We start from the raw sequence: 27349 nt of genomic DNA, 5'->3' as shown, positions 1-27349 counted from the left end.
TTGAGATATTTTATGAAATTACATCATTTTTTCTAGCTATAAAATGATATTCTCGCTAAATGCATCATGATTTTACTGTGACAATTTTGAGTTTATCTTTTTATGGAAAAATCCTAATGTACATTAATAGCTGATAATTTATTAAAAAAACTTTTAATCTGATAAATCATTTAATTCATCTTTTGAAATTTCAGGGTGTACTAATGGTTGGACCCCCAGGCACTGGTAAAACTATGCTAGCTAAAGCTGTTGCTACTGAATGTGGTACAACATTCTTCAACGTTTCCTCTTCTACGCTGACATCTAAATATAGAGGTGAATCTGAGAAGTTAGTTCGTCTGTTGTTTGAGATGGTAAGTGATGATATATTCAGATTTCGAAGTAGTGTGTGTAGGCCTATGATGCCCCCATCAATCAGGTCTGTCCACCTGGAATCTTTTTGAAAAGGACAGTATAGTTATATTTTAATAGTTCTTGACACACTGATGAGAAATGGGATGGTGGGTTTTGTGGGGTAGTTGGTGTATCTTCAATGTATCTTTTTCTTTAAGGTAAAAGAACGCCTTTTAGCATCCTATCCGTTGAGGTTGGAAGGAGAGACTTTGGCCATGTGTGTGGGTTGACTGGTGTTTCTGGATCTCTAGGAAGCTGATGGAGCAGAATAATACTTTAATATTTATTTTAAAAATGCCTAATCTGTCGTTAAAGTTTATTCCTTTTTTGTATGGGATTTGCAGTACCTTAAGAATGCCTACTTGAGGATTGAGGTTGATTTATTTTTGAAAGTTTTTTTATTATGGAAATTTCCAGACCTGAAAGTAAGCATAGTACAATGACCCCTCATGTATCTGTCACCCAACTTCACCCATAACCTTTATTTTTAGATATTTCTTTTTTCTCATGGGAATGACTGATTTAGCCTCTACCATAACCAGATGATGGCATTAAACACGAGAAGTTTCTGCTCTTTTTTGCCATTGTTTTAAAAGATTGTTTTTTAAATACTCAGATTATTTTATGAGATCATTGAATGATTTCTTTAAAATATTTTCATAAAGGCTAGATTTTATGCGCCTACCACGATCTTCATTGATGAGATAGATTCTATCTGCAGTCGAAGAGGAACCTCTGATGAACATGAGGCAAGTCGCAGGGTCAAGTCTGAACTACTCATTCAGATGGATGGTAATTGATACTTAATTATTGTTTCAAAACTCTTAATTTTTAAAAAATATTTTGTGTAAACTCATAATCAATGGTTGGATTAGAAGGCAGCCTGAGTTTAATTATTTGTTAATTCACCCATTTGTTCATGCTCTCAGAAAGCATTTATTGCATACTTGTTAGAAATCATGCACCATTTCAGATTCTGAGATTACAAAGAAAAAGGCTAAAATGGCCTTCAGTGAGCTTACTATTTGGAGCAAGGGTTTTAGAGCTGTGATCTAGAGTCCTAGGGTTCCTTGAGACCCTTTAAAGAATTTGCAAGGTCAAAACTATTTTCATAGGAATATCAAGTCATTATTTGCCTTTCCTTTTCACTCTCATTCTCTCACAAGTGTACAGTAGAGTTTTCTAGGGGCTATAAGACATAGGATATCATAAAAGCATAGAAAGCAAAAGCAGATATGAGAATCCAGCTGTTCTCTAGTTAGACATTAAAGAGATTTGCAAAAATGTAAAAAAAAAAAAAAAAAGGCCCTCTTCTGTTTTTTTAATATTTTGGGAAACATACTTTTCATAGAAATATATGAACCAAGTAATGGATTAATGGATTTATTATTTTTAAGTGAATTAATATTTTTAAATTTCTATTTTAGTTTTTTTCTTTTTTTCATACAATTTACGCATGTACCATCTTAAATGTACACATTTAAAGGTATTGATAGATGCACTCCACACACAAAACAGGTCTTTGGAGTATATATATATTAGGTTCAGAGTCTTGCTCTGTTGCCCAGGCTGGCGTACACTGGTGTGAACACAGCTCACTGCAGCCTCGACCTCCTGGGCTCAAGCGATTCTCCTGCCTCAGCCTCCTGAGTAGCTGGGACCACAGGCGCACGCCACCACATCTGGCTAAGTTTTATTTTTTGTAAAGACAGGTTCTCACCATGTTGCCCAGGCTGTAGTTGAACTCTCGAGCTCGGGTGATCCTCTGGACTCAGCCTCTCAAAGTGCTGGGATCATAGGCATGAGCCACTGCACCCAGCTTCAGTAATTTTTAAGCCTCAGTAATTTTTATGAATGAATGTTTTCAATTCTTTTGGATAAAAGGCTCCTGAGATCAGAAAGTTTGAGAACCACTGATCTAGATGGGAAGCAGGCAGCTGATCCGAGGAGTATAATACATTATGGTAAGTTGGGTAGAAGTAAAGTCTGGGTGCAGTGGAAACAGTAGGAGAGGTACCACCAAGGCTAGAGGAGTCATGGAAAGAGATAGACTAGTTGAACTTTGAAGCATTGGTAGGAGTTATTCAGACAGAGAAAAAGGGCCCTGGGGAGCCATGGAAGGAAGAGGGTTATGGGCTCAGAGTTGCTATTTAGAGATGAGTTACTCTGGTAGTTAGTTGTGTGGTAAGCAAGAGGCCATTTAAGCAAAACATGAGAACCAATAAAATTGTTTAAAAATATCCAGGCTGAGGGGTCGAGTACAGTGGCTCATGCCTGTAATGCCAGCAGTTTGGGAGGCGAAGGTGGGAGGGTCACTTGAGGCCAGAAGTTGAAAACCAGCAAGACTTTTTAACATAGCAAAAACTTTAGAAAGTAGCTGGGTGTGGTGGCGCCTACCTGTAGTCCTACCTACTCAGGAGGCTGAGGTGGGAGGAAAGCTTGAGCCCAGGAGTTTGAGGCCACGGTAAGCTGTGATTGTAGCTCTCCAGCGTGGGTGACAGAGCAAGAACATGTCCCATAACGACAACAAAATGCCAGCAATATCCAAGTTGTATTGTTTAAAAACAGTCATGGTTATTCATCAACTGTAGATACTTACTGAATACTTACAATGTAGTATGAGACCTTTCCCTCACTTACTAAAGTATGAGAGAAGGAATGAATATGTTTGATTTTTGAGGTGGGGTATAGGAGAAAACATTAGGGGTTTAAAATTGGAAAAGGAAATCACTGAATACAAATTTAGTCAGCTGAATTTCATTGAGGGATACTTATGACTATTGTTGATTATTAGTTGGACAGCTTGATTCTTTGTCCCAATGCTTGAAGTAGTTTAGTAACAAGAAAATATTGTAAGTTTCAGTGAGCCAAGATCATGCCAGAGCACTCCAGCCTGAATGACAGAACCAGACGTTGTTAAAAAAAGTAATAATAATACTATAATGAACTAAGTTGCTTTAAATCCACTAGTACTTTATTATGCCAGTCTAAAAAGTCTTATCAATAAAGTTTATGAGTTTTTTATCTTTTATTTTTCCACTAGGTATTTTCTAGAGTTTCTGTTGTGTGACCTGAAATTTTTTATTCTAAAATTTTAATTCTGAAAAGGAGACACTGTATATACATGTAGTTGGTTTGGTTATTTTTATCTGTGATTACTAGGGTCATCCTCAAATGTCTTATTTATTTTTCACAAGTCACTTAAAAGTTTAAAGGACAACATCATTGCAATATAACCTGTCTTTCAGAATTATACTTGCATGCTAGAATATTAAGTAAATGTGAACCCTCTGTTTTTACTTCTTGAGAAAATAGACTAAAAACTAAAATAAAAATTTTAAGGAACTTTATGATTTAAAAGAAATAAGAGGAATAAAACAGAACCTATTCTCCCATACCTTTTCTTTTCAGAGGAAATATGTGTTCATTTTCTTAGAGAAAAATGGATGTTTTTCACTGGATTAAAATGCTGCACTAGGTTGCACAACTAAAAAAGAAAAGAAAAGAAATCCTGCACTAGGTTATGTGAATTCTTCTACTTCTTTGTTTTGTAGTTATCTGTTAATGAGTCTGGTTTTGCCATCACACAGAAATCAGACTGCGCTGTGTTCATCATTGATTCTGTCACTATGGCTAATGGTTAGAAATGTTTATTGAATGAAAGAATAAAGGGTTGTAAGAAAAACACTATCTTTTCCTCCCTTACTGTGTATAGGAGTTGGAGGAGCTTTAGAAAATGACGATCCTTCCAAAATGGTTATGGTATTGGCCGCTACTAACTTCCCTTGGGACATTGATGAAGCTTTGCGAAGAAGGTTAGAAAAAAGGATATATATACCTCTCCCAACAGGTATGATGACTTCTTTATTTTGAGCTTTCTGTTATGTTTCCCATGTATCTAAATCTTTATTTCATTGCCATTCTGCTTAAAGAAGTTTATAGCATCACAAAACTAATTTGTAGTAGATATAAACACAGACCACAGTACTCTACTGAAATTTCTTACATTTCAGAGAAATTCTTGAATTTAGAACAATATTTATGTTAATAAATTTGGTAATACTTTTAAGTTTTCACTTTTAAACTTGAAGTTTTTTTGGATCTTTTTCAAAATATGCTGTTTTGGAATATACACACACACACACGTATATATTCTTTTTTTTTTTTTTTTTTTTGAGACAGAGTTGCACTCTGTTGCCCAGGCTGAAGTGCAGTAGTGGCATGATCTCGGGTCACTGCAGCCTCCACCTACTAAGTTCAGGTGATTCTTGTTCCTCAGCCTTCTGAACTGGAATTACAGATGTACACCACCACACCCAGCTATTTTTGTATTTTTAGTAGAGACTGAGTTTTGCCATGTTGTCCAGGCTGGTCTCGAGCTCCTGGCCTCAAGTGATTTCCCTCCTCGGCCTCACAAAGTGCTGGGATTACAGGTGTGAACCACCATGCTCAGCCTGGAAAATATAATTTCATCCTGTAATGAAATTTCCATGAGTGAATTTTTTCTTTTTATTTTGAGATAAAGTTTGCATAGAATGAAATGTACTTAAGTATATAATTTGATGAGTACAAATCTGTACTCCTGTTTAATCAATACCCTAATCAAGATGTAGGGCATTTCTATCATCCTATAAAGTTTCTGTGTGCCCCTACCAGCTAATCCTCCAATAGGCATTGAGTGTACCTGATTTTTATCACCATAGATTAGTTCTGCCTCTTGTTAGACTTCATATAAATGGAATCATGACAGTGTGTACTCACTGTATCTGGCTACTTTCACTTGAAGTTCATCCATGTGATCACATGTATCAGCAGCTTATTCCTGGTAGGATTATGCCGCAATTTGTTTATTCTTCTTTTGATTGGTATTTAAGTTATTTCTAGGTTTTGGGCATTATGAATAAAGCTGCAAACTTTCTTGTATATATCTTTTTTGTGGATGAATGTTTTCAGTTTTTTTGTATAAGAATAGAAAAGATGGGTCATAGGGCAGGCATATGTTTAGCTTTATAGGAAATACCCAAACTGTTTTTCAGAATGGTTGTACCATTCTATATTCCATCATCAATAAATGAGAATTCAAATGCTTCCATATCCTTGCCAACACATGGCATTGTCAGTATTTTAATTTCAGTCAATCTATTAAGTATGAAATGCTGTCTCATGATTTTAATTGGTATTTCTCTGATGATTTATGTTAAGTATCTTTTTATGTGCTTTTTATGGTCATTGGTATACTCAGTTTTTAATTGGATTATTAGTTGCTTTATTAATGCTTTTTATGTTATTTATCAGATCTGTGCATAGTGAATATTTTCTTCCAGTTCGTAGTTTGCCTTTTGATTTTCTTTATGGTATCTCTTAATAAGCAGAAGTCCTGTTGACAATTTTTTTAAATGAATAGTACTTTTTGTGTCTTAAGAAATCTTGTTTATCCCAAGGCCGCAAAGCTTTTCTCCTGTTTTCTTTTGGAAACTGTATTTATATCTGTGATTCCTCTTGAATGAAGAGAGAGTGTGTGTGTGTGTGTGTGTGTGTGTCAGGTAGGAGATGAGTTTCATTTTTTTCATATATGTATGCAGTTGTAGTATCACTTTCTGAAAGGACTGCTTTTTTCATTGAATTCCTTTGGCACCTTCACTGAAAATTATTTTCTTGTGTACGTGTGAGTTTATTTCTGAATACTATTCTTTTCCATTGTTTTTTTATCTAAGTTACTTGTTTTTTTCTTGAGCAAGCTTTGGTAATTTGTGTCTTTCAAAGAATTTGTCTATTTTTCATAAGTTGTCAAATTTATTTGGATTTGATCTAATGTGAATGTGGAAGCTGATGAAATAGTTTATGGGCGATTGTAGATTTCACGTCTGATTCTGAAATTTGAAGTCAGTAAGGAGAACACTTAGGAAGAGATGATAATGTGCCATGGTAGAAGTAAGGACAAACTCTACCTGTGGGGATGAGCTCAGTCCATGAGAATACATTGGAATCTATGTTGAGCTCTTTTATTCCACTGAGACTCCTAATCTAGATGAATGGGCTTTCCTACAGAAGCAGCTAGCTAAATGTATACCTGGTTCAAGGTTCAAAAAAGCGGAAGGAAGAAATTTGGCAGAAACTACAAAGAGCTGAAAGCACAAGTGCTACCTCATACTAACAAGGAGAACCAAGAAATAAGTGACAGTATGCGCCAACTTTCTGAGATGATTAATTTTTGCCTTTCACAGCTCAGACATAATGACTCATGTGGTCCACACTAATCCAGAGCTATGCAATGAAGAGAATTCTGGGAAATGAAATTCTACCTTCACTTAAGTTGGCATAGTACAAATCTATACACCTTATTTTCCTTTTATTGGCCATAGGATCTGTAGTGATGGCTCATTTTTCATTCCTAATATTACTAATTTATCTCTATTGTTCTTCATCATTTTTGGTTGAGATTGATCAATATTGTTAATCTTTTCAAAGAACCAAATTTTTGCTTTGTTAATTTTCTTTTTCAATGATTTCTTCTCTCTTTAAAAATTTTTTTTGTTTTATACTTTGAGTACAATTTATTCTTTCTGAAGTTACAAACTAAGATTATTGATTTTAGGAACCACCCTCCCCCCTCTTTTTTTAAGAGACAGAGTCTTGCTCTGTTACCCAGGCTGGATTGCAGTGGCATGATTGTAACTAACTGCAGCCTCAAACTTTTGGGATCAACAGATCCTCCCACCTCAGCCTCCTGAGCAGGAAGTACAAACACATGCCACTGTGTTTGGTTAATTTTTTTTATTTTTATTTTTGGTAGAGACAGAGACTTGCTGTGTTTCCCAGGCTGGACTCGAATTCCTTGCCTCAAGCAATCCTCCTAGTAGCACTGGGATTACAGATGTGAGCCACTGTGCCTGGCTTTTTTTTTTCTTTTTTAAATGTGCACATTTTAAAGCTATAAATTTCTTGTAAGTACTGCTTTGCTTTTATCTCACAAATTTTCCTATATGCCATAAAGAAAATCAAAAGGCAAACTACGAACTGGAAGAAAATATTCACAGTGCACAGATCTGATAAATAATATAAAAAGCATTAATAAAGCAACTAATAATCCAATTAAAAACTGGGCAAAAGACTTGAAATGATACTACACAAAAAGCATACCAATGACCATAATATGACCATAATATATTTTCTACTATTAAGTTAGAACTATTTTCTAATTTTCCTTTTTTTCCCCTTTCTTTGGCCCTTGAGTTATTTTGCACTCACATTGGTTTGGGAGCCAAATAATTGGGATATTTTCTAGATATCTTATGGTTGATTTTTAATTTAATCCCATTGCAGTCAGGAACATACTCTGTAAGATGTCAATTTTTGAAATTCTTGAGATTTGTGATTCAGCATATAGTCTATCTTGGTGAGTGCTCCAGATGCAATTGAATAGAATGTTTATTCTGAGCTTGTTATAATATTCTATAAATGTCAGCTAGATCAATTTGGTGTAATAGTGTTACTCAAAAATTAAGATCCTTGCTGATTTTTTAGTCTAGTTTTTCTATCAGTTACTAAGAATGGCTTATGGAAATCTTCAAGTATGACTGGGAACTTGTTCATTTCTCCCTTTACTTCTTTCAGTTTCTGCTTTATGTTTTGCTTCATGTATTTTGATGTTCTGTTGTTAGTTAAATAAATTATCATTGTTATATGTTCTTGGTCCTCTTACCATTATGAAATGCCTCTCTTTATCTCCCAGAATACACTCTGACACTCCTCTCTGGAAATACTGCTTTGACTGCTATTAATTTAGCCTTACCATCTTTCTTTTGCTACTGTTGATGTGATATGTCTGCTGTTTATCTTTAATTTTTACCCTGTCTGTCATTATATTTACAGTGCAGGTTTTTTTTCTTTTTTTTTTTTTTTTTGAGACAGAGTCTCGCTTCTGTTGCTCAAGCTAGGGTGCAGTGGTGCGATCTCAGCTCACTGCAGCCTCTGCCTCCCGGTTCAAGCAATTCTCCTGCTTCAGCTTCCCGAGTAGCTGGGACTACAGGCGTGTGCCACCACACCCAGCTAATTTTTGTGTTTTTAATAGAGACAGGGTTTCACCATGTTGGCCAGGATGGTCTTGATCTCTTGACCTTGTGATCTACCCGCCTCAGGCTCCCAAAATGCTGGGATTACAGGCATGAACCACCACATCTGGCCATTACAGTGCAGTTTTTATAGACAGCATATAGTTGAGTCTTGCTATTTGTCCAGTCTATATCTGCTTTTTGGTTGTTGTTTTTTTTTTCTAAGACGGAGTCTTGCTTTGTTGCCTAGGCAGGAGTGCCATGGCACAATCTCAGCTCACTGCAACCTCTGCATCCCAGGTTCAAGCAATTTTCCTGCCTCAGCCTCCTGAGTAGCTGAAACTACAGGTGTGTGCCACCACACCGGCTAATTTTTTTGTATTTTTAGTAGCGACGGGGTTTGGCCATGTTGTCCAGGCTGGTCTCGAACTTCTGAACTCAGGAGATTCGCCCACCTTGGCCTCCAAAAATGCTGATTATAGGCGTGAGCCACTGCGTTTGGCTATCTCTGCTTTTTAATAGGAGTATTTAGTCTATTTAAATGTAATGTAATTAGTGATATGACTGTGTTTAAGTCTGCCATCTTGCTATTTGTCCTGTTTGTTTGTTTCTCTATACCTCCTTTGCTAATTTCTTTTGGGTTAATTGACTGTTTTTTACTATTCGTTTTAATGCCATTATTGGATTTTGAGCTATATCTAACTATATCTATTTTACTAGTTGCTCTAGCAATTACAGTATGCATAATTTTACATAGTTATTATTTGTGCTTTTATCTTTTAAATTGTAAACATAAATTAAAAGTGATTTATATACCACCACCATTATAGTACTACAGGATTCTGTACCTGTCTGTATATTTACCTTTATTAGAGAACTTTATATTTTCACTTGCTTTTGTGTTGCAGTCTAGTTTCCTTTTGTTTCAACTTGAAGGACTCCATTCAGCAATTTTTGCATGGCAGGTCTATTCATGATAAACTCCCTCAGCTTTTGTTGATCTAGAAAGGTCTCCTTCATTTATTTCACCTTCATTTTTGAAGCGCAGTTTTGCCAAAATAGTATTCTTGGTTGGCAGGGTCTTTCTTTTAGTATTTTGAATATATAATGTCACTGCTTTCTGGCTTGTAATGTTTCTGCTTAGAAATATGTTGATATTTTATGAGTGTTCCCTTATAGATGACAAATACCTTTTCTTTTGTTGCTTTCATGATTCTGTCTTTGTCTTTGAATTTTGACAATTTGATTATGTGTGTCTGTGCTCTTTTTTAGGTCATCCTATTTGGAGTCCTTTTAAGCTTCATGAATTTGTTCATTTCTTTTCTTATACAGGCATACCTTGTTTTATTATGCTTCTTTTTATTGAACTTTGCAGATACTTTGTTTTTCACAAATTGAAGGTTTGTGGCAACCGTGAATTAAGCAGGTCTGTGAGTGCCATTTTTTCAACAGCACATGCTCACTTTGTGTCCGTGACACATTTTGGTAATTCTCGCAATTTTTGAGACTTTTCATTATCATTTATCTGTTACAGTGATCTGTGATCAGTGATCTTTAATGTTAGTGTTGTTGTTTTGGGGTACCACCAACTATGTCCACATCAGATGGCAAACTTAATTGATAAATGTGTGTTTTATGACTCTTCCTCTACTCAGGGCTCCCCATATTCTCAGACACAACAATATTGGAATTAGGCCAGTTAAGAACTCTACAGTGTCACTAAGTGTTCACGTGAAAAGGAAAATGCAACTCAAGTGAAGGAAGAATTATATCTTCCTTTTCATGTAAAGGAAGACATTATATGAAATCAAAAGCTAGGAATGAATAAACTTAGTGAGGAAAGCATGATGAAAGCTGAGCTGTACCAAAGCTAGACCACTTAGGCCAAACAGCCAAGTTGTGAATGAAAAGGAAAATTTATTGAAGGGAATTTAAAGTGTTACTCCAGAAAACACATTAATGATAAGAAAGTCAAACAACCTTATTGCTGATATGGATAGAGTTTAGTGATCCAGATTAAAGACCAAACCAGCCACAGTATTTCCTTAAGCACAGCCTAATCCAGAGCAAGCCTCAACTCTTCAATTCTATGAAGGCTGAGAGAGGTGAGGAAGCTGCAAGAAAAAACAATTGGAATCTAGAGGTTGTTTCATGAGGTTTAAAGAAAGAAGCCATCTATATAACATAAAAGTGCAAGGTAAAGCAGCAGTACTGAAGCAGCACTCAGAAGCTGCAGCAAGTTATCCAGAAGAACTAACTAAGATTCCTTTTGAAATGTTACTGCTTACTGACAGTGCACCTGGAGTCATCCAAGACCTTTGATGGAGATATACAAGGAAATTCATGTTGTTTTCATGCCTGCTTGCACAACATTCATTCTGCAGCCCATGGATCAAGGAATCATGTTGACTTTCAAATCTTACTTTTAAGGAATGCATTCATAAACTTATAGTTGCCATAGATGGCGATTTGTCTGATAAATCTGGGCAAAGTAAATTGAAAACCTTCGAAAGGTTTCACCATTCTAGATGCCATTAAGAACATTTGTGATTTGTGCGAGGATGTCAAAACATCAGCCTTAACAGGAGTTTGGAAAAAGTTAATTCTAACCCTTATGAGTGACTTTTTGAAGGGTTCAAGACTTCGGTGGAGGTGGACCTAGATGTGGTGGTAAAGCAAGAGAACTAGCATTAGAAGTGGAACTTGTAGATGGGACTGGATTGCTGCAATCTCATGATAAAACTTGAACAGACAAGAAGTTGCTTCTTATAGATAAGCAAAGAAAATGTTTCTTGAGGTAGAATCTCCTGTGAAGATGCTGTGAACATTGTTGAAATAACAACAAAGGATTTAGAATATTCTATAAACTTAGTTTATAAACTTAGTTGATAAGACAGCAGCAGATTTGAAGAGAACTCCAATTTCAAAAGAAGTGCTGTTATGGGTAAAATGCTATCACACAACAATGCATGCTACAGAGAACTCTTTCATGAAAAGAAGAGACAACTGATACAGCAGACTTCACTGTTTTCGTATTTAAGAAGTGGATATTGCCACCCCACCCTTCAGCAGCCACCACCCTGATTCATCAACATACATCAATCAACATTGAGGCAAGACCCTACATGAGTCAAAATATTATAATTTGCTAAAGGTGGAGATTATTGTTAGCATTTTCTTTTTTAGCAATGAAGTATTTTTACATTAAAATGTCTATTTTTTTTAATGTAATGCTATTGTACAGTTAATAGACTATAGTGTAAATACAGCTTTTCTATGCATTGGGAAACCAGGAAATTTGTGTGACTCATGTTATTGTGGTGGTCTGCAACCAAACCTGCAATATATTTGTATTTAGGAAGTTCTGGGCTTTTATTTCTTCAAATAAGCTCTCTGTTTCTTTCTCACTCGGATTCCTTCTGGAGCTTCCATTTTATCTTTATTGGTCTATTTTGCTGTATCTAAGTCCCTTAGACTTTCTTCACATTTTTTCATTCTTTTTCTTTTTCATTTCTGACATGATAATTTCAAATGACTTGTCTTGGGGTTCACTAAGTATTCTGCTTGATCAAGACTGCTGTTGATCCTCTTTACTGAATCTGTATATTTTAGCTCCAAAATTTCTGTTTGGTTCTTTATATAGCTTCTGTCTGTTAAATTCTTTCTTTGCTTGTGCATCGTTCTCCTGATTACATTTAATTGTTTTTCTGGGTTATCCTGTATATTGCTGAGGTTCTTTAAGATGATTATATTGAATTCTTTGTTGGATAATTCTTAGTTTTTTTTATTGATTCCTAGAAATTAATTTTTTCCCTTTATTGGTGCATGTTTCTCTTTAACATGTGCCTTGTTTTTTCTGTTTTTGTGATTTTTGCATTTAAAAGAACAGCAAGCCCTTTGGCTCTTTTATGAACTCATTTTGTGCAGGGGAAGACCTTCGCCAATTATCCTGGCTGGATATTCCAAGGATCTCCCAAACCTTTTGTGGGGCTACCACCTCTCTGGGCTTATGCATGTAATTTCCCAATTAGAGAGATTTGCTGATTTCTTTTTCATGAGTTTGGGGTCTCTGGTGCTCCTTCTGTTATCTATATGTGGTATTGTAGGTTCTCTGGCATGCAACAAATTACTTAACTCTCTTTTGTTCTTTGTGGCCACTGGGCCTCCAAGGTCACCCAGTTCCATTAATCCTTAAAGTCAGATGAGATAGAAATTAGTCCCTTGGGCAGTCCTCTGAAAAACTAAAACATTAGATACACATTCCTCTTCTCTCTTTCCCCCTCAAGGAAGGAGCCACAGGCTGGTTGCTTTCTCCCAATCATATGGAGCTGTGTTGGCTTTTGTCTGTTGTATTGTAAGTTGCTAGTGCTGCAACAAAGTTGCTGAGTTCTCTCTTCGTGACTGCTCCAAGTGTAGCAAGACAGAAACCAGTCCCTTGGGTAGCCCTGTGAAAAGCTGGAATGCTGGATGTATATTCTGCTTTTCTGTTTCTCCGAAGGGGGAAGTTGTGAGGTAGGCATTTCCTCTTGATTTCATGGAGCTCTGCTAGTTTGAGGAAGGAGTTAACTCAAAATTAACATGAAATGGCTTTTCTTACTCATTTCAGTGCAGTTCTAGGCTTTGAGCTTGCCTGTGGTTCTGTGACCTCCTAACTAGTGTCTGAAGTTCTTATAAAGGCTTTTTGAACTATATTTATTGTTAAGTTGTTTTTTCTGTGGTGGAACTTCTATAGGCAGTCTGAGACATCCTATTCTACTACCTTGCTGATGTCACTTTTGGCCTCCATTATTTTTTTGACACATGGTCAGCTGCCATTCATATCATTATTTCCTTGTGTGGGATGTGTCTTTCTCCCTCTGGCCACTTTTTTTAAATCAACTTTACTGAGGAATAAATTTTATTCATTTAAAATTTGATGAGTTTGACAGTTATACAGCCTTGAAACCACACCACAGTTAAGATGGAGACCATGTCTTTTATCCTCAAAAGATTCCTTGTGCCTCTTGTAATCCATCCTTCCCTCTTCCCTCTACACCTTCCCCTCAGGAAACCACTGGTCTAATTTTTGTCAGTATAAAGTATTTTGAAGTTCATATTAATAGAATCATAGAGTAGGTATTATTTTGTGACTATCTTCTTTCACTCAGCATGGTGATTTTGAATTTCATCCACATTTGTTGTTTTTATTGGTGAGTAGTATTTGTTCCATTACATGAACATACCACAGATTGTTTATCCATTATCTTCTTGATAAATATTTGGATTATTTCTAGTTTGGGGCTATTGTGAATAAAGCTGCTGTGAATAGTCATGTTCAAGTCTATGTAGACATAGACTTTTTGTCTTTCTTGGATAAACACCTATATGTGAAATGACTGGGGCATGTGGTGTGGTATATATCTACTGTAGAAAATAAGTTGGCATATTCTTGAGTGATTGTCTTCTATGGTGTTTTTAAAATACTCTATTTATCTTTGTGTTTCAGCAGGTTGACTATGATTTGCCTCTGTGGGATTTTCCTTTTGTCTTGCATGTATGTTGGACTTCTTGATATTGTCTCAAAGGACATTAAAACTGTTAAATGTTTTTTTCCCAAGATTTTTCTTTATACTTTTAAGGTTGGATAATTTCTAGTCATCTATCTTCATGTTTACTGACACTTTCTTTTGTCATCCCCAATCTGCTTTTAAACCTGTCTAGTGAATTTTTTATTTTAGATACTGTATTTTCCAAGTCTAACATTTCCATTTGGTTACTTTTTATAGTTTTCATTACTTGGCTGGGATTCCTCATTTGATTATTTATTTTTCTCTCTTTTTAAAAATTTTTTGACATCCTTCCCTTGAAAAAGTAGAGCTTAATTCCCCTCCATTTGAATGTGGATTAGACTTAGTGATTTTCTTCTAAGGAACAGAATACGTCAGAAGTAATGCTAAATGATTTCTGAGGCTAGATCATGAAAAAGATAGTTTCTGCCTGACTCTCCCTCACTTGGATCACATGGAATAATTTGCTCTTGGGGAAGCCACCTGTCACGCTTGGAAGCATGTGGAGAAGCCCAAATGGGAAGGAACTGAAGTTTTCCACCAGCAAGCAGTATCATCGTGCCAGCAGTGTGAGTGAGCTACCTTTGGATGACTGTAGTTCTGGTCCATATATTGATTGCAGCTTCCTGAGAGACCTTGTATTAGTCAGGGTTCTACAGAGAAACAGAACCAACAAGATGTGTATATATAGAGAGGTTTATTTTAGGCAGTTGGCTCACATGATTATGGGGGCTGGTAAGTCCAAAATCTGTACCCTGAGCTGGCAGGTTAGAGACCCAGGAAGAACTGATATTGCAGTTCAGGTCCAAAGGCTATCAGGCCAGAAACTCAGGGAGAGCCAGTGTTGCAGTTGAAATCTGAAGGCCATTTGCTGAATTTCCTCTTCCTGTGGAGGCGTTTAGTGTTGTGTTTTATTCAGACCTTCCATTGATTAGATGAGGCCTACCCACATTAGGAAGGGCAATCTACTTTACTCAAAGTCCACCAATTTAAATGTTACTTTCATTGAAAAACATGCTCACAGACAGACTCAGAATAATTTTTCATTTTTCTTTTTCTTTTTTTTTTTGAGATGGAGTTTCACTCTTGTTGCCCTGGCTGGAGTGCAGTGGTGCAATCTCAGCTCACTGTAACCTCCACTTCCTGGGTTCAAGCAGTTCTCCTGACTCAGCCTCCCAAGTAGCTGGGATTACAGGTATGTGCCACCATGCCTGGCTAATTTTGTATTTTTAGTAGAGTTGAGGTTTCACCATGTTGGTCAGACTGGTCTTGAACTGCTGACCTCAAGTGATCCACCCGCCTCCACCTCCCAAAGTGCTGGGATTACAGACCTGAGCCACTGTGCCTGGGCCAGAATAATTTTTCATCCACTCTTCGGGATCCATTGCCCAGCCAAGCTGACATATAAAATTAACCATTACAGACCCCAAGCTAGAACTCTGTAGCTATGCCACTCTTAAATTCTTGACACACAGAAACTCTGAGGATAACAAACTCTGAGGATAACAAAGTTATGTTAAGTCTCTAAGTTTTAGTATAAATTTTTATTCAGAAACGGATAATCTACTTTATAGTTTTTGTCAGCTAATTTTAGCATTTGATTCATTTCTGTTAGCTACTTTTTAATTTTCTTGAGTGTGGACCATATTTTTTTGCTTCTTCACATACCCGTAATTTTATTGTATGCACTACATTGTAGGGATTACAGGTTATGTATTTTCCTTTAAACGGTGTTCTGACAGGCACTCAGATTACTGGCAGAACTAAGAAAAATCAGTATTCAGTTCTTTACTGCCTGTTGACTAATACCTGAAAACAGTTTTCTTTATATTCTGTCTTATTTTATAGTTGTTTACCATGGGAGGGCAAGTTTGGTAACAGTTACTTCATCATGACTAGAAGTGGAAACTTCACCTGTGAATTTTGAAACTTAATTTTTGTAACATATTCCTTGATCACTTTTTTGACTAGACCCCAAGGGTATATAACATAATTAACTGATAGATTTTTGGCTCACAGATTCCATCTTATATTATCTTTTCTGGCTGTTACTCTGTATTCTATTAATTTAATAATCTCATTATTTAAAAAGAAAACTTTTGTTTTTCTTAAAATAGTGCTTAATTTGGCTGGGCTAGGTTAAAACTTCAGTAAAACAGTGGAATGCATGAGCCAAGGGCTCTGCACAGTATTTTTGGAATGGAGAGGGAGGAATCATAAATTCTGACTGGCGTACTTAGGGAAGATTTCATGAAGGAAGTTGCATTTTAACTGAATTTTCATAGAGAAAAGTAGAATCGAAGGGTGCTTGAAAATGAATAGATAGATAGGTGTTGGGGCTGGAGCCAACTGATAGGATAAAAGGGTCTGAACAACAAAAAAAGAGATTGAACAATAAAGAAAATTTAAGAAGATAAGAGATCTGAAAAGAATGATTTTGGAAATCCAGGATAAAATTAATGAAAAGAAACATAGAATGTGTTAAAATTTTAAAAATTGGATATTTTATGAACAAAAGCAACTGTGAATAAGAATTTTTATTTGAAAAAGGCAAGGATTACAAGAATCAGGATAGATGAAACCAGAAAGCCATCATCTAATGTGCCTTTTTATGTAATTTCCATAAAGAAATATACATATTTCTTTAAGAACTTGGTGGCAAGAAAAGCCAATATATCACTTGCTCTTGTGGTTAAACAAACCACTCCAAAATTTAAAGGGACAAAGTAATCATATTATTACACTGACATCGGATAGGGCACAGTGGGGATGGTTTGTGTCTGTTCCATGATTCCTTGGGTCATGGCTGGAGGCAGCTGCACAGCTGGGGCCTGGGATCCTCTGGAATGTCTTCATTCACATGTTTGGACCTCTGCTGGGACTGTTTCTCAGGAGCACCTACGTTTTACCTGTGGCCATTCGATGTGGCCTTGGGATATTTGCATCTCATAAATGGTAGCTCCGTGCTCCAAATGTGATTGTTCCACTGCATAAGGTGGAAACGGCATCAGATTTTATGAATTAGCTTTGGAGGTTATATAATGTCCCTTCTGCTCATACTTCTGCCATTCTCAGGCCCACACCAATCAAGGGAAGGGGAATTAGAGTGCCTCCGGGTTGGGAACTGGTAGGGTCACATTGTAGAAATGGGTGTGGGATGAGCGATAACTGTTACCGCCATCTTGGTAAATACAATCTGCTTTAGTCAATGGCAAAATCATAGGCACAAGTGAGTTCTAACGTCCTTACCTTAAGGCTTTTCTCATTTTAAGCATCTATTATGGCAGCAGCTACCTGGTGAGCCCAATATACTCCTTCCTCAACTTCCCTTCATTTAATTCTGTTTCACTTTTAGGCTGACCCCCTAAGCACCAAGGCATTAGAGTCCTTTTGACTCAAAGTGACTCTGACTTCCTATTACATCAGGGTCAGAGTCCTTTTATTTTTATTTTGTTATTATATTCCTTTTACTGCAAGTTCACACCTTATGTATCCTATCTGTGTCTGTTTGCATCTATCAGTATTTTATTGTATTTTTCTACTTTCTACCCTTTTTTTTCTCATTCTGCTGCACACATGCTTCTTCCTACTTCCGTGTCATTATCTATGGTACTCCCATTTCCCAGGTTCTCTCTTCCCTTCTCTTTAAATTTGACCCTTTTCAAAGCCAGTGTTACAGCATGTGGATGTCATGCAGTCTTCTCTCCCTGGCCTGTCTTGTGTCCCCAGGTATTTCATCTGGGTTGCTGCTTTCCCAGATGTCTCCCAGGAAAAGGACACTTCTGTCTCCCCAGAGTCCTCTTTGTTGATTGACTAGTGGTGGGGGCAGTGAACATTTATTGAGTACTTACCATGGGCCAGGCTTTGCATGCATCAACTCACCTAACCCTCATGACAGCTTTATAAGGTAGATTCTGTTCTTATTTCACTTAGGAAACTGATACACCCAGAGGCTAAGTGAGAGCAGGCATATGAGTCCACAGCCCAGATAGGCCGGCCCAGAGCATAGTGTTTTTAACTGCACTGGACTGCCTGGTGTATTCAAGAGGAGTTGTTTAAGGAGTGTATGATTCTTCTAACAACATTTATTTAAATTTAGAATGTGTGATACAGAATTGGCAGTTCATTACACTATTATTAACAACACATTAATCCCTTGTTAAATCTTTTCACAAGCTTATTGAAGATCATTAATTCATTTTTATAGCACTGATAAATTTTAAGACTATTCTAAAAAATTACTGATATAACTAGTATTAAGTTACTTGCCCCCAAAATCATAGTTACTAGGGAAACAGAGGATGCTTCTGGTTAAGCTTCGATACCACCAGGTCCTCACTTATGATCAGGTTTATGTTCCCAGGTTCATTTTAAGTTGGCTGTCTGGAACTTTGTTTCAATGGGAGAATATATTATATTAAACTTGGTGTTAGGATCTTAGGCCAGGCACAGTGAAACATTTGATTTACACATACAGTGGTATTCTAATATTGGGCTTATAAGAATGAAAAGGGGTATTTGTTCACTGGCTGTCTCTGGCTCTATGTAGAACATGGTGTAACGATGCTCTTATGTTAATGTTAGTTCTTACCTGGACATCAGGTGCACATGAGCCTTCTGTAGCAGTAGGCACAGGAGCTTCCTCCCCTCACCCCTTCCTGTCCCTACCCCTCTTGCCTTCAGCCTTACTGGAGGACTTCTTTGGCTGTAAACCACATACTGAGCAGGTGTACTCCCTGCAAGCCTGTTGGCTGAGATCCAGGATAGGGGCGTCTGAGATTAGGCAATTGTGTAGGTAGAGGTTTTCCAGTCCTGCCCTTTCTGTTTTCTGGTAATCCCAAATCACACCTGCTTACTGCTTTTGGCACTGCTCTGCTCAGTCTTACTGTGTGTGTGTATGGTGTGTGAAATGGAACTCAATACAGAAAGTTACTAAAATGTTTAGTTTCTCCAGTAGCTGGTGAAGCAGACAGCCCTGTTACCAGCTCCAGGAGAAGTGGAGCCTCCTTGCAACTCAGCAGCTCCCAGTGTGCTTCTTCCCAGCATGGCTCCTTCCTGCCCTCTGCTAGGGGTCACCACTTTTTCCTTACGGTGGTTTCCTCTTACAGAAATAATGTATTGCTTTTCTGTATAATTTTATCATCTAATAATATTATCCCCAAACAAAGTTTACCTCCTTTCAAACTTTACATAAATGAAATCACTAGGATTGTGTTCATTTGTATCTTCTTTCACTCAGTGTACTTTTTTTTTTTTTTTTTTTTTTTTTTTTGAGATGAAGACTTGCCCAGGCTAGAGTTCAGTGGTGCAATCTTGACTCACTGCAGCCTCCAGGTCCTGGTTCAAGTGGTTCTTCAGCCTTAGCCTCTTGAGTAGCTGGGATCACAGGCACCTGCCACCGTGCCCAGCTAATTTTTGTATTTTTGGTAGAGATGGGATTTCACCGTGTTGGCCAGGCTGGTCTTGAACTCCTGACCTCATGATCCACTCATCTTGGCCTCCCAAAGTGCTAGGATTACAGGCATGAGCCACCATGCCTGACCTTTTTGCTCAGTGTATTTTAAGGTTCATCCATGTTACCACATATAGATGCCACCTCAGATTCATTTTTGTTGCTGTGTGGTATTCCATCATATTTGTTTGCTAGGGCTGCCATAACAAATACCAAAGACTGGGTGGCTTAAACAACAGAATTTAATTTGTTCACAGTACTGGAAGCTAGAAGTACAAGAACAAGGTGTAGGCAGGGTGATTGCATTCTGGGGCCTCTCTTCTTGACTTGTAGGTGGCCATCTTGTCCTGGCGCCTTCACGTGGTCTTTCCCTTAGGGGTGTTCATGTCCTAATCTCTTCTTTTTACAAGGACACCAGTCATGCTGGATTAGAGTCCACATGGCCTTATTTTGTCTTAATTACCTCTCCTGTCTCCAAATACAGTCATGTTCTTAAGTACTGGGGGTTAGGAGCTGCATAAAAATTTTGAGAGACGTGGTTCAACCCATAACATCTATTATGTGATTATATTGAAATGTATCCATCATGTTATTTAGTGGACATTTTTATTTCTTGTTTTAGGCTGTGATGAACTGTGCTACTGTGAACATTTTCATACATGCATAATAGTAAGAATGCCAGAATGGAGCAGTCCATCCTAGGAGTGAATTGCTAGGTTGTGCTGCAATATTAATAGATGAATTCAGTGTGTTTTCCAAAGTGCTTGTGTTGCAGGATCCTTGGTGGCACCATTGCTGGAGTTTTGCTTGAGCCCAGTGTTCACCCACTTGGCCTGGCAGCCTGTGCTCAGCTGGAGCTACTGGCCCTTATCCCATGCCTGCCAAGGGTGAGCCAGGCACAGAGTGGTGAGGGGTTCATGAGCGAGCGAGCACCGTGGTCTGGCCACTGCACAGCCAGGCATGCTGGCTGTTGACTAGTCTTTTTCTTGCTGATTTTTAGGAATTCCTTAAATATTCTTGATATAAGTCTTTGGTTGTTTATATATGTTGCAAATATCTCTTAAACTCGGTAACTTACCTGTTTTCACTATGTTTACAGTATCTTTTGATGAATAGAAGTTTCTTATTTTAATGTGGTCAGTTTAGCCATCTTTTCCTAGTTTAGTTGATTTTTTGAATATATGTCTTGAGAATACTTCCCTGAGGATTCAGATATTCTATGTTATCTAATAAAATACTTACAACTTTGCATTTAGATATAATATATCTGGCACTGATTTTCACGTACAGTATGAGGTAGGACCTGATTTCATTTTTTTCCCTGTGGATAGTCAGCTGTTCTTACATCATTAATTGAAAAGTATTCCTTCCCCTCACGGCCTGAACCACCTCTGTCATAAATTCAGTGTCTGTAGTGTATGCTTTTGTCTGCTGCTAGGCACCCTGTTCTGTACTATTGCTCTATTTGTCTATTTCCACAACAGTGTCACACTGCTTTGAGTCCTATACCTTTGTAATTAGTCTTGAAATCTGATAGAGCAATTCTTTCCACTTTGCTGATGCTCTTCCAGAGCATCTTGGCTGTTCTTGGTTCTTTCCATTTCCATGAACACTTGGTATCTGCCCATTAATTTCTATACATAGACCTTTTAGGAGGATCTTTATTGGAATGCTTTGGCTCTGTAAGATCAGTTGGGGGAGGATTGTCAATTAGATGAAAGACAAAACAAAATGAACCAAAAAGTAAACACTGGGAAACTGTTTTAGATGAAAGAAGATGAATGAGACATGGTAACTGAATGCAATGTGTTGGTACGTAAAAGTTACAAAGGCCTGGGACAAACGGGGAAACTTTGCTTTGAATTGTGTATTAGACACTAATGTACCAGTATTAAATCTCCTGATAAGGGTTAGAAATGTTATATCTACCTTTTTTCTTAGGAGATACATGCTGAGGAATTTAAGGTGAAGTGTTGTGATGCCTACAGCTGGTGCTCACTTCAAAAAGTTGGGGGAGGAGAGGAGATGAGGAGGCCACTAGAGTGATGGCCTAATGTTAGCAATTCACCAAATGTTAGCAATTGGTGAATCTGAGTATTCATTGATTTTTCTTTTCCTGTAGATTTAGCATTTTTCAAAATAAAAGTAGAAGAAAATTAAATTTCATTTCGCATCTCAGGAAATAGAGTGCCAGGTAAACTAGTAATGCATTATCTTAGTGCGCTGTGCTAAGCAGATTTGCCACTAAAAGCACTAGTGAAATGGCAAACGTGATTGGTTATTTTAAAAATTCTGTAGTATGTTTGAACTTATTCAGTTCACATTTAAATCATACTGGAACACCAAATTTCTGTGGGCTGGTGCTCCAAGTAAAAAATACACTAATGAGCTTTTTGTGCCAATTACTGATTTTCAGGAAATGTTCTTTAAACTACTAATAAGAGTTCTGGAGATCCATGTCATACTAACAGGTGAGCAAAGTAATTCATAGGAGTTACACTTGATACAGTCTAATTTTGTAACACCAGGCTAAGTATTTTTTATGAGAAGCGTTTCTGGTGCTTGAAAACTGATATTTGTGTTTTTCTTGAAGGATCTCAGATTCTTTGTTCTCATAGTAGGTAACTTCACAGTCTATAAAGAAAACCTAGATAGGTTTTTTTGGTCAATTTTTAGTTACTGCAACAGAGACACATAGGAAATTAAATGATTCCGTAAGTCATGCAGTGAATTGGTAATAATACTAATGGACACACAGTTATTGATTCTTCTTTGCATTGGCGTCATTTTTTCCCCCTGTTGTTAATGTCATTTCTTAGCAAAATTATTTGTAAAGTAAACATCTAACACCACCACCAAAATCTTGTAACAGCAAAAGGAAGAGCCGAGCTTCTGAAGATCAACCTTCGAGAGGTCGAATTAGATCCTGATATTCAACTGGAAGATATAGCCGAGAAGATTGAGGGCTATTCTGGTGCTGACATCACTAATGTTTGCAGGTATTTTTTTAATGATCTGTGATTTTAGACATTACTTATAAACTTGGCAGGAGGACCGCTCTTCAAGTCAGTGTAGTTAGCCCAGTGTAGTTAAACATGAAAGCAGCTACCCATATTTTTGAAATGGTTTTCCATTTGTCCTTTTTTCCCATATAACTTTATTCCTCATTTTTGATCTTTCGATTTTTAAGAAATTGTGTCTAACTTGGTAATAATGACTTTGACAACCTAAGATTACTTTAGCTTTGTGTTGGAGCCTTTCTGCATCAACATAAGGTAATATTTAGTTTCAGCTGGCGTTATTTAAACACATGCAGATGAGCAAAAATGATCAGTGTAAGCTGGGAAGATACACACACATTTAAAAATTTTTCAGTTTAGCAACATCATAATTTTTAGACAGTTCCTGTCACTCTGTGCATTTTTGTCTTATTTTTCTAACTGTACTTAAATTGACTTTAGTAGCCTTTCTTTAAAGCCATAGCATCTGTTTTTCTCACCTTTTCTGCTCACATTTTTCCCATGTGCATCTAAGTTTAATGGCATACGATAAGCTCACAATAGTTCCTACTGCTACAATAGTAAAATATTTAAGAACTTGAAATTTTTGTTGGCTTGGCCCTCCTAATAGCTTTTTTGTGATTATGAATTATCCTTTTCTTCCAGCCCTTCATACTTATAGTTGGTCAAAGAGAGCTGCAGATGGGATCAGGAGAAGCCAGAGTTTATGCCTTCAGTTGCCTACAAATACTCCATGTAGAGAATTCCATGTCCACTATATGTGGATATTCATGTTTCAGAGGGAGTGATTCCTGGCTTCTTTCCTCTATTTAGGCTGTAGACAAACTGGTCTGTGGTTCACTTCTGAGTGTACAATTCAATATTTCAAAATTTGACTCCAGTTTCCTAAACTTCTTGGCTGACTTTGAGGAGCAAGTGGGGCAAGGAAAATTCAGTACTATTTGAACTTAACCTAGACTTTTAGGGTTAATTAACTATGTACATTTTACGTTTTTGGTTATTTGCATTCTGTTTTAACTTCTCCTGAACCCCCAGGATTTTTCTTAAGTGGAAAATTCTAAGCAGCATCATAAAAACATATAAAATAATCTTTTGATTTTTTTTTTTATAACTTTGTTACAGTTGAAAGTGTTCAAAACATTTGCAGAAATTACTGTTAACTGATTTTGGTATATTTTTAGGGATGCCTCTTTAATGGCAATGAGACGGCGTATCAATGGCTTAAGTCCAGAAGAGATCCGTGCACTTTCTAAAGAAGAGCTTCAGATGCCTGTTACCAAAGGAGACTTTGAATTGGCCCTTAAGAAAATTGCTAAGTCTGTCTCTGCTGCAGACTTGGAGAAGTATGAAAAATGGATGGTTGAATTTGGATCTGCTTGAATTTCTGTCAGCTCTTTAATTTCCAGTATTTTTGTTTATGAAATGTTAAAGAATTCCTGCAATTTTTAAAAAACAGGTTTGGAATTTTTTTCAGTGGAATGGTTTTCACTTAAAGGAAAAAAGTCTAAAACTCTAAAGAATACTAAATGTAGTTGAGAAATAAGAACATTTCATGGCGAGAGTTTGCTGGTCGCCGTCAGCTTTGTGCTGGTATTCCACATGTTCCTGCATTAATATTGCACACCCAAACCAATCTATCAGGGAGGCTGTAGAAAGGGAGCAGTGTGCTATTTGAAGAACTTGTTTACAGAAGATTTAAAAAGACCCCTATTTTTCATTTGCATTTGTCATTTTTTTTTCCAATTCTTTGCTCTGTCAACATGAGGGTCATATCTATATATGTTGATTTTAACATCAAAATTGGATATGTGTCAAATTCATTATTTATTGTTAAGAGAAGAGTAAGAGCATATTTTGGAGGAAATAATGAATTTACTAGTTAAACCTTTAGAATTTATTACTTACGGTTAGAGTCTGTCCTATGGTTAGAATTTTTACGTCCCCTCCCCCTGCCATTTCTTCTATTAGCTGTTTAAGAACGTCCTGAGCTTTATTCAGGAATATTCTCATGCTCTGTGGTATTTGGATCATTTTGCCAGGTTGTTTCTCTGTCTTTAGTATTTTTTGATGGTGCTTCTTAATATTGGAAAGGTGGGAAGAATATTATTGCATTAGGTGTAATTCTTCATTCTAGACTTCTCAGTTTATTTTCACTTTTTTTTTTGAGACAGAGTCTTGCTCTGTCACCCAGGCTGTAGTGCAGTGGCATGATCTCAGCTCACTGCAACCTCCGCCTCCTAGATTCAAGCAATTCTCCTGCCTCAGCCTCCTGAGTGACTGGGACTATAGGCACACCACCACACCTGGCTATATTTTCACTTTTCTTTCAAAATATTCAAACAGATATATAGCCATTATTTTTCTTAGCTCCAACATTGTTTGCTTTTTGTTGAATTTGATTTTAATATTTGAGATAAATACTTTGGCATTCTAAACAAGTCCACTCTCTGTGGCTAACACAAAACAAATAAAATCTTTATAGTTTTGCAGACAGCTAGTTTAACAAAACAGCATCGTACATAATGGCTGATGTTCATTTGAAAATTTTAAAATTCATCCTTGTCTAGGTTGAGAACTTTTACTGTAAGATAAGGATAGAAATCTGACATGGTCACTCAATTCAGCAGGAATTATACATTAGAAAAAAGCCAGAAAAAGTAAATGGCATATATCTAATCACAACTAAATGATCCTGGTGTTAGTTTTTATGATTACATGTGTCTTATTAGGCAATTTATTGCTGTAATGGTCAAGCTTTTTTAAATTTGTATTTGATAGCATCCTGAATTCTCAGTTTTTAATAGCACTTACTGGTTTAAAACTAAAAATAATACAGCTTTTTGGACACTTAAGCAAGATACTAAGAAGGACTTTTTTAAAAGAGATTTGATTTTTTTTTCCCCTGCTAAAAACTATAAATGCCTTATGTTCTTTTCAGATAACTTAAGTCTGACTCTAAACTCCAGTATTCATCTGAGGCTATAAATTGCCCTTCTCTCTGAGACACAGATTATAAGATGCCAGATTATAAGGCATAATGATTTTATTGTAATTGAATTCTTCCTAAAAATTGACAGAAGGTTCCTTTTATTCATTAACATTTAAAATAAAGAAATAAGTAGTTCCATTAAGATTATTTTGCAAACTATTGCCATTCAGAAATGTACTTTTTTTTTCCCTGAAGTTTTAGGAGCCATCACTAAAACATTAGTCTTGTGATTGTTAAAACTTGTTTGTATGGGCAGGGTGTGGTGGCTCACCCTTGTAATCCCAGCACTTTGGGAGGCTGAGGCAGGCAGATCTTCCAAGGTCAGGAGATTGAGACCAGCCTGGCCAACATGGCAAAACCCCGTCTCTACTAAAAATACAAAAATTAGCCAGGCATGGTGGTGTGTGCCTGTAATCCCAACTGCTAGGGAGGCTGAGGCAGGAGAATTGCTTGAACCCAGGAGGTAGAGGTTGCAGTGAGCTAAGATTATGCCACTGCACTCCAGCCTGGGCAACAGAGCAAGATTCCATCTCAAAAAAAAAAAAAAAATTGTTTTCATTAGTGCAAAAGTAATTGTGGTTTTTCCATTACTTTCAGTGGCAAAAACTGCAATTACTTTTGCACCAGCCTAACAATATTTTAGTTGATTAGTTAGACCTTTTCTGAGTTTTGTATTAAATATTTTGGTGTGCATTTAATTATTTTTCTGAAATCTTTATATAATGACATAGTAATTGTGATTCTTTTTATGTCAGTTAAGCAGTACTCAAACTTCCTGGAAGCTTAATTTTACTATGTTAAGTGAGTCTGGTGTGCTTTTTATTTACCTTGTTTCTCATTTTGCCCTATCAGTGGATGGTAAATGCTTTATATCTTAAATCCCTTAAAGGATCTTGAAGACATCCCTCAGGTGTTCTAACTTTTATTTTATTTTGGTTTTTTTATTTTATTTTTTTGAAATGGAATGTTGCTCTTGTCGCCCACACTGGAGTGCAGTGGTGCGATTTCAGCTAATTTCCCAGGTTCAAGCCATTCTCCTGCCTCAGCCTTCTGAGTAGCGGGGATTATAGTTGCCGCCACCACGCCTGTTTTTTCAGAGACGGAGTTTCACCATGTTGGCCAGGCTAGTCTCTAACTCCTGGGATTACAGGCGTAAACCACTGTTCTCAGCCCTAACTTTTAATGTACTAATACACACACATGCATACACACACACACCCCTCCTGGGATTAGACACACACATGCACACACACACACTCTCTCTCACCCACCCACACACCCACCCCTCTCCTGGGATTACAGGCATGAGCCACTGCACCCAGTCCTAACTTTTAGTGTACATCACACACACACACACACAATGTCGTTATTGCAGAACACAGTGTGTTGCCTTACCCAGAATGAGATTGAGTTGTTTTGCTTCGTTTTGTTTTGTTATTCTGTGTTGCAGTAGCAGATGCGTTATCAAAGGAGAAATATTTGGCTCCTTTAATTCCTCCAAAAACAAAACAAAACATGAGTATTTTGAGTTCTGCAGCACAATGATTGTAGGACTAAGTTATGTATAAGTCTGCTTTGCAGATATCTGATCAGATAGTCCCTTCATTCTGTAGATGTGTGTTGATTGGTCCAAGACACAGTGGGTGGGAGCTCTGTGGACCAGACAAAGCTGGACTAGAGAGTACCTTTCCAACTTGGCAGTTTCTCTAATGATTCTGTATAGCTTCTGGCCTCTGCTGAAACAAGAGTTTAGATCACTGATGGAGAGGCATAGTAATCTGTGTGCTTTGGAAAAATATTATGTAAAAGGTTTTTTCCCTCTTTTTTGCACTTTAAATCTGTTTTGAAATTGGAACTGATACCCGTTTGTTTGAATAATGTGTAACTATTTTAGATCT

The 27349-nt window shown here is 37.0% G+C and overlaps 1 protein-coding gene across 3 annotated transcripts in view; it reads left to right on the top strand.

Annotated features, from left to right (window-relative positions):
- KATNAL1 (katanin catalytic subunit A1 like 1) overlaps positions 1 to 26353 on the top strand; it is a 106495-nt gene extending 80142 nt beyond the window's left edge. For all 3 annotated transcript variants that reach the window (XM_012474138.2, XM_012474140.3, XM_064361728.1), the window contains 5 exons: positions 195 to 353; positions 1059 to 1185; positions 4109 to 4243; positions 22315 to 22441; positions 23644 to 26353. In XM_012474138.2, the coding sequence (XP_012329561.1) occupies positions 195 to 353; positions 1059 to 1185; positions 4109 to 4243; positions 22315 to 22441; positions 23644 to 23842 (747 nt within the window). In that variant the 3' untranslated portion in view covers positions 23843 to 26353. The remainder of the gene's footprint in view (positions 1 to 194; positions 354 to 1058; positions 1186 to 4108; positions 4244 to 22314; positions 22442 to 23643) is intronic.
- Positions 26354 to 27349: the final 996 nt, after the last annotated feature.

Source organism: Aotus nancymaae, unplaced genomic scaffold, assembly GCF_030222135.1.
Source record: "Aotus nancymaae isolate 86718 unplaced genomic scaffold, 86718_ANA_hifiasm-v0.15.2.pri h1tg000043l, whole genome shotgun sequence".
In the NCBI taxonomy this organism is placed as follows: Eukaryota; Metazoa; Chordata; class Mammalia; order Primates; family Aotidae; genus Aotus; species Aotus nancymaae.
Note: the sequence above shows the minus strand (reverse complement) of the source record. Positions and strands in the feature narration are given on the sequence as shown.